Consider the following 8330-nt stretch of genomic DNA (forward strand, 5'->3'; position numbering starts at 1 on the left):
AAATTAGTAGTTAATTTTTATACAAAGTTCGGACAAAATAGCTAAATAAAATTTTATCTCAAATATAATTAATGAAAAATTGAATTTGGAAATGAAATAGTGAGAATGAAATGGACTATCGGGAGCTAAAAATTAGGGGAGAAGAACAATGATGTTATCATACTAGAATGACTGATGTGATTTAGAGTAAAGCAACGTACTCAGACATTAAAGTTTGTCATGCACACCATCCATGCAAGTTACAGGATGGAATGGCACAAACAATCAATGATGTATCTTTGACGACTTTAGGGTAATAGGCAAATATCCTTAGGAGGGACGGAGGAAGGGAGAAACATAGAGGGGGATGAGGGTGGGAGAAGTACAAAGGATAAAACTACACCTTACTGGCTACAATAATCAATCTGTTGACTAGGCACACCGTTCATTCTAGGAAGAATGAGCAACTGACATATAATATGGAAATATGCATACATGGGGCTTCAGTAAGCAGATATAGGAGGACAAAGGAAAGGGAACTGTCGGTGGTTTTACCACCAACCTACGAGTGAACACCCCAAGATAGGAGATTGTTCAGTGGGGGATCGCCGGACCTGGAGCTTGATGATAAAAGTAAGGACATAAGATACATATTTTGATAGGTTCAAACCACTATAATAGCGTAATACTCTACGTCTTGTTCAAGATATTATATATCGCGCCCTAAGCCTTGGTTGTTGAGTTGATGTGTCGATCTAGATACCCCTACCCTTCTTTATATATGTCAGAATGAGGGTTACTAGTCGGTTACAAGGTACGAGTCATAGTAAGATTATGGGTAGAGTTCTAGTATAGATTACAAAGGAATCCTAGTAGGAGTCTAGACTTCTTCCTTCCTTGCGAGTAGATTCTTTACAGGTACCTAGGGATCTATCCTTCATAGGAAGAGATTTTGATACGATGAAAACTAAAGAGGATTACTGGAGTGCTCATTAATGTTTCAATGTGAACTCAAATTTAATTCCATTTATTAGTTTTGGTAGTACACATCAAATCACTCATGTAGATATCTTTCTAAAAATTTAAGAATAATTTATCTCCATAGCTAAAACTCTCAGACAAAAATATACGTAGCTGGTCTAAGACTAAACAAATGTATTCCTAATAAAAATGTATAAAAACCCATTAAATATATTTTCATAAGGAATTTTTTTCAAATTCATATTCCATAAAGATACACTATAAAATACGACCACAAAAAAATGATAGTTCTTGATCGATGCCCGCGTCCTTAGGATAAAGAAGATTACAATAAGATAACTAAATCAAAATATATACATCCATTTACTTTAATTAAAAAATTATAAATACCTAAAAAACTAGTCAACCGCGCTATTTGCATAGACGATCTCTTCGCCAACGCACAGCCACAAGATTTGGCAAGGCAACCTGCGCCACTTGCCCACTTGGCTCCGCTTGGCATATTGCGTGGGAAAAATGATTGGGGCAGTCTGCCAGATGCTTAATCATAATGTACTAGGGGTCTAGGGGTGGTGGCGATACGCACCCATTCCCAAACCCCCATGATGACACTACGCGTCCAGAGGCAATGGTATCTGTGGCGCCGGCGGCGAGCTGTGCAATGCAACACGTACCATTTGTGATATGTGTTGAGGATCAAAATTGACATAGTTGTATAGACTGGTCTGATCGATATGTATAGACCGGTCATATCGGTCAAGATGATTTTGTCAAAATGCAAATTTGATTTTACCATTGTGTAGCTCTCATCAAAATGATCAAAATGATCAAAATGCATATATGGAACGTCCGATTTAGACTTCGGATGAGAGAGTTATGACTCTGAGAAGGCTTGATCCAGATCCATACCGGTCAGACCGGTTGACTAGGGCAGTCAGACCGGTCCAGACAGCTCAGTTCGAGTTAGGAGTTGTATTTTGACACGAATTTAATTAGAGTTTCGACTCCTAATGAGTAAGATCATCCCTCCCTATAAATACAAAGGATCATGACTGATTGAGGATACAACTCACCAAATCAATCTACATTTATTGTTTTTACCTTTTTTTCTCGTTATCCTACTTTTTCAACCTCGATATGTTGTTCTTCCTTCGTCTCCATGGTGTTTGATGACGTCCTAGACCAGCTGAGCCTACAACAACCTAAGGTGCGCCTGCCCCGACGAGGTCCCTTCCAGGTGGATGTTCGATTCTTGTCGGGCTATTCTGATGAGATCAGTTTGATCGATCTATCATACAAGTCTGATCGGTTGGTATTGCGGCGCTGCAAGGTGCGTCACTGCTCGCCGCATGTTCGAGTGCGTTTGTGTGTTGGCCAGCCAACAATGCGCACGGCCACGGAGTCCATCATGTCTAAGGAAACGTCTCTATTCTGCGATAGATCGCAGAAGAACGCAAACGTATGCTCGCGCCGCGATCCTGGCCGGCGAAGAGGAAATATCTCAACGCCCTTCCTCCTCCGGATCGGATGGATATCCATCCATGGCCTGATGGCCGGACTGGCAAGAGGACGCCGCTGTACTGGCAAGCCTCTGTGCGCCCGTGACGAGCGAGCGAGCATGCATGCGGCGAGGGAAGGGACCAACTGACCAAGCGCAAAGTAAAAGCGAAGGCGGCCAAAAGCTAAGGCGGGCCGCGCCAGCAGGGGCTCACAAGGCTAGCTAAACTTAAAAAAGGTGCGGTCTGGCCGGCGGGGATCCACATTCCTCGCGCCGCTCCATCCTCGGGCTTGCTCTCTTCTCCGTTCCGATCCGTGACACAGCCGCAGCATGTCGATCGTCTCGCCTTCGCCCGCCGCCGATGCGACGCGGCGGCGTGGCCGGTGAGCCGATCGGCGCGACGCCGCTCGTGCCCTGCCGCGAGCAGCTGCGCGCGTCCCGGTGAGACCAGCGGTAGAAAGTGGTCGGCGGCTCGCGTCTGGGTGGGACATGGATGGGTCAATCTGTCTGTCCCTCCCTCGTCAATGGCTTCGAGGGCCGGACAAGGACAAGGGGGGCCCTGGCCGGATCCCATCCCCGGGGATTTGTGGCCAGGAGACGCCCCGCAACTGTGCTGACGAGTGCCGCCCCCAACATGCGCGCTCCCGTGCCTGCGCTCTCTTGGCTCATAGTCACAGGCAGGCTAACCTGTGGATTCTTGTTTATTCTCAGCTAAGTTCGTGCCAGCTGCTAGCTCATTATTATTTTCTTTTGTTATGATGGTGGATGCTAAATTAGTGGCTAGCTAGGAAAAGAGGCCGGAACGAAACTCTCCAGTCCCTTGGAAATTACATGTAATTGCCATTTTATCAGATACGTATGTACCGCAATTTCTAGGAGCTGTTGCTATTTTTGAACAAGAAGTACTAGCAAGCAACAGATTGAACAGCTAAACGTCGGTATGTCTCACACAGTAGTAGTAAATAATCTCAAAGTAATGAATTTGAGGAGGGAAACAAGATGTGCATGTCTGACTACATTCATTATTCTAGTGATGACATGAGTCAAAGAAGACTGTGTGAAACTACAATTTCCTTATTCAACCCGGGCAACCACCCTAACCCATCCAAATTTTCCTTTAGCCATGTCATAGAATTTGTCCCATTCCACAGATCACACTCCTATGCACGCATACACTCTGCTACCAAGAAAAAGCCCAATAATTTTAATCCTTATTAATTAAAAAATACTGCTAATCCACCATTACCAGCTTGTCACTTCTAACCAAGTGGACACAGGACACCTACCCACACGATTTTTTTTTTGAAAAGAACACCATAGGTACAATGGTACATTACCCCTCCCTCCCTCCCCATGCTCCTTCACTCCGCCACAATGGCCACCACCACCACCACCGTCACGGAACCGGACAATGCGGACCCGTCCCCGTCGTCTCCACCGCCCAAGAAGGTCGCCTACGAGCTCGCCGCCCGGAACATCTACTACGCCAAGCCGGCGCCGGCGCCGAGGTCGCTCGCGCGGCTCGTCGCCCGGCCGTGCGGCGCGGCCCCGGCGCCGCCGGACTACATCCTCCGCGACGTGTCACTCACGGCGAAGGCCGGGGAGATCCTGGCCGTCGTGGGGCCCAGCGGCGCCGGCAAGTCCACGCTGCTCGACATCCTCGCCGCGCGCACCGCGCCCACGCACGGGAGGCTGCTGCTCAACTCCGCGCCGCTCCGGCCGTCGTCCTTCCGCCGGCTCTCGGCGCACGTGCAGCAGGCGGACGTCGCGCTCACGCTGCTCACCGTCTCCGAGACCTTCGCCTTCGCCGCGTCGCTGCTGCGCCCGAAGTCGGCGGCGGCCGCGGTCGCCGCGCTCCTCACCGACCTCCGGCTGGCGCACGTCGCGCACACGCGGGTCTCCCCCGCGCGCCTGTCCGGCGGGGAGCGGCGGCGCGTGTCCATCGGGCTCGCCCTCCTGCGCGACCCCGGCGTGCTCCTCCTGGACGAGCCGACCTCCGGCCTCGACTCCTCGTCGGCGCACGTGGTGGTCAGCTGCCTCCGCTCCGTCGCGGCCGCCCGGGGCACGACGGTGGTGCTCACCATCCACCAGCCGAGCGCGCGCCTCCTCTCCGCGGTGGACTCGCTCCTCCTCCTCTCGCGCGGCGCCGTCCTGCACCACGGCTCCCTCGCCTCCCTCGACGCCGCCCTCCTCTCCCACGGCCTCGTCGTCCCGGCGCAGCTCAACCCTCTCGAGTTCGCCCTGGAGGTCCTCGACCAGCTCCCCCATCCTTCGCCGTCGACCCAGGAGCTCCTCACTTCGCCGCCGTCGGATCATCGCAAGGCGGCGACGTCGTCGACTGCTGCCTCGCCGTCGTCGAGGCTGCACGAGCTAGTGGTGCTGTACAAGCGGGCGTGGAAGGTGGTGTTCCGCAGCAAGCAGCTGCTGCTGACCAACTTCCTGGAGGCAGTGCTCGTGGGCACGCTGCTGGGGACCATCTACATCCACGCCGGCTACGGCGAGGCCGGCGCGCACAAGCGGCTGGGCCTGTTCGCCTTCACGCTGACCTTCCTGCTGACCTCGACAACGGAGACGCTGCCAACGTTCGTGTCGGAGCGGCCGATCGTGCTGGCGGAGACGGCGGCGGGGCTGTACCGGCTGTCGTCGCACGCGGCGGCGGCGACGCTGGTGTTCCTCCCGTACCTCCTGGCGGTGGCGCTGCTCTACTCGGCGTGCGTCTACTTCCTGGTGGGGCTGTGCGCGTCGGCGGGCGCGTTCGCGGCGTTCGTGCTGGTGGTGTGGGCGGTGGTGCTGGCGGCCAACTCGTTGGTGCTGTTCGTGAGCTCGTTCGCGCCGGACTACATCGCGGGGACGTCGCTGTTGTCGGTGTCGCTGGCGGGGTTCTTCCTCTTCTCCGGCTACTTCCTGCCGCGCGGTAGCATGCCGGCGTACTGGGTGTTCATGCACTACGCGTCGCCGTACAAGTACGCGCTGGACGCGCTGCTGGCGAACGAGTACTCGTGCGCGGCGGACCGGTGCTTCAGCGTCGGGGGCGGCGGCGCCGGCGAGTGCTCGGAGACGGGGCGCGACGTGCTGGCGGAGAAGGGGCTCACGGCGGCGGAGCGGTGGACCGGCGTGCAGGTGCTGTTCGGCTTCTTCCTCCTCTACCGGGTGCTCTACTGGGTGGTGCTCAGCCGGCGAGCGTCCAGGGCCAAGAGATGAGACCTCTGGCCGGCGAGCTCGGCAGGATCGGATCTTGGAGAGGATCGGAAGCGCACGTCCGTACGTGCGTGTGAACGCGTGCATGCAAACAAGCTAGCAGGTACGTGGAATTGCCTGTCGACTTGGAGAGAGAAAGAGAGATGGGGCCGGGGAAGAAGAGGGTGATTATTAACTGGTAATTACGCTGTCATATACTGATGTACATTTTCAAGATACGACTCCTTTATAAGTGTGTGTGTGCGTGGGTGTGAATTGTGACATGATGGAGACGGATTGGTGAATAATAATATATAATGCGTCGTTAACTTAAGGAAAGATAAGTTTAGTCTCGTTGTTAATTGACTCGGGTCTGCGTCGTATATGAGAAATCTATATATGTTTATGACGCATTATACATATATATATATATATATATATATATATATATATATATATATATATATATGATCTGTGTGATGTGATATGATATGATCGCGGGGACTTGTTAAAGATAATTTTTTATCTTCTTGTTAAATTCCATCTGCACATTATTATTCGTGAATATTTTTGGTAGCATTATTAGCATGTTCATCTGCACATTCCACAGTTGCAAAAGTATGTAAATTCTCCATCTGCATGTTTGATGACTTAGTTTCTTGTTTGCATAATAAACACCATTTTCTGAACTAGCCACTAGCTAGCTAGCTTCATCACCATCGGTAGAATTGAATAGCACACCAGTAGGGCGTAAGAATGGTACAGCTCCGTACATCAGAAATTCAGAATTCAAATCTCGGTGCGTAGCTTGATCGGTTTGGAGGGGAACGAAGAGAGTTGGAGGTGGGGTTGGAAGGAATTAAATCCTCGACAAATCGAAATTCCCCTCAATCCCCACGCGGAGGGGATTAATCGAACACACAAGCTCTTAGTGGTTTAAATATTGTAGACATGCATGATCGGTCCTCACGGTGCGCGTGAGGTACGGTAGAGCCCACTCTTGGTTCATTCGCGAGTGAGTATAATTATTTAGCGTGCGTTGCATAGAGCTGCGTGTAGTGCTTGTTTGTGTACTCTACCACATGGCAAAGCCATCGATAAGAAACATTATTAGAGCCACATTAGAAAAAAACAGTGATCGATCGTGCATGGATCGGACGATGCAGTGGTGGCAGGACAGGCACACTAGTGGGCAGTAGCGCTGGTGACGCATGGCAGTTTGCACTCACTCACGTACTGACGTACGGAAACAGTACTGATGGCTTAGCTAGCCACCAGACTAGTTTAAATAGATAGATGGGGGCAGAGAAGCAAACAATAATAATATAACGCAAGCAGCTCAGAAATTTAGAGTTCTTCGTTGGAGCTACAACACACTCTTGAATTAATCGGGGCGCTGATGGTTATCTATCGCATGCATTACCGGCCTGACACGTACGGTGTCATGTGGGTGACAGCCAGGTCGAGAGCGAGCCAGCGAGATGATGCGGAGGCTGCGGGGGCGGTTTCGTCGGTTACTCTCACGGGTCGTTGGTTTCTGCTGCCGCTGTAGCTAGCCTCTTGGCACCTACTCCGATCCATGCGTGTATACAACTCTAGCGGTGTCTCTCTCCTCTGTGAGTGTCTCGTGAACCCTATAGCTTGTCTGTTTGTCCTGGGACAGTTAGGTGCGACCGGCGTCGTGTAGGAGGAGACCGGACGACGCACCAAGATGCACGCCGCATCATCAGACCCCACCGCGCGTAGATAAAAAGAAAGGATTCACGGCCCACGCATGCACGGCGGCGGCTGTCCCTCCTCTCCTGCCGCTACCTCTTCGCTCACAGCTTATTCGGGCTTCCTGTCTGGTATATTGCGTGTGTGACTTCAACGGAATGAATGTTGCACAGCGATCGAGATGAAAAAAAAAAGAACTTCCGCCGCGCTAGCTTTAGGTGATCTCTCTACAGGATCACCCAATGCAAATACCTGCCTCTTGGCTCTCGCTCTTGCGGTCAGTTATAATTTCACACGCGATTTCCCTTCGTATAGGATTTTAGGATCACAATGACATATATTATATATATGTGTACTCTAAACCTATCCATGTGTCAATTGGTACAAAATCTGTAGGAATCTGTTGTGAGTAGTTTCCACTAAACGGGAAAAATAATGGATGTTCTGCATGTGGGAGACTTTGGATATCCAGCTCCTCCGATGATCCTACGCTTTGGCAGGGGTGTCATGTGTGCGTGCTTGCCCAACACAAATAAGGTCATCAACTTGTTCCAAAACAAAATCAGCCATCTAGCCGCAGCAGGCGAGCGCCCAGATCCCTTTCATTCGGCCGGCAAAACACACAGCAAAAAGGATTTGCCGTGTGCCACACACGGTGAAGGGCACACGATAAAGGTCGGCCGGCAAAAGCTGACTTTGCCGTGGGCTAGCAAAATAAAGGTAAGATGACGGCGGACGTTGGTGGCGGTGCCGGATCCTCGACTGGCACCATACCCTGTGGAGCCGGCGAGATGGTGGGGTAACTTCAGCTTGCTGGTGGAGGCTGGATCCTTCGGCTTTGATTGCAGATCGCTCGTGGGTGGTGGTACCGCCGCAGGGGTTCTAGGCGAAAGCCCAACCTGACCTTTTGTCTGTGTTGACAATGGCGGTGCTTCAGGAGTTGTTTTCTGCTGAGGCGTTGTCGTGGTGGCGTATGCAA

The 8330-nt window shown here is 51.6% G+C and overlaps 1 protein-coding gene across 1 annotated transcript; it reads left to right on the plus strand.

The window, feature by feature from the left end:
• Window positions 1–3802: 3802 nt before the first annotated feature.
• Window positions 3803–5997, plus strand: LOC120703525 (ABC transporter G family member 8-like). The gene has a single exon (XM_039987636.1). It carries the CDS (start codon window positions 3812–3814, stop codon window positions 5657–5659), a length of 1848 nt encoding a protein of 615 aa, XP_039843570.1. The 5' UTR covers window positions 3803–3811; the 3' UTR covers window positions 5660–5997.
• Window positions 5998–8330: the final 2333 nt, after the last annotated feature.

The sequence above is a fragment of the Panicum virgatum genome, chromosome 4K (assembly GCF_016808335.1).
Source record: "Panicum virgatum strain AP13 chromosome 4K, P.virgatum_v5, whole genome shotgun sequence".
Lineage (NCBI taxonomy): Eukaryota > Viridiplantae > Streptophyta > Magnoliopsida > Poales > Poaceae > Panicum > Panicum virgatum.

What these genes read in the sequence shown, in the direction of transcription:
- LOC120703525 (XM_039987636.1), top strand. Translation starts at nt 3,812, where the DNA reads ATGCTCCTTCACTCCGCCACAATGGCCACCACCACCACCACCGTCACG.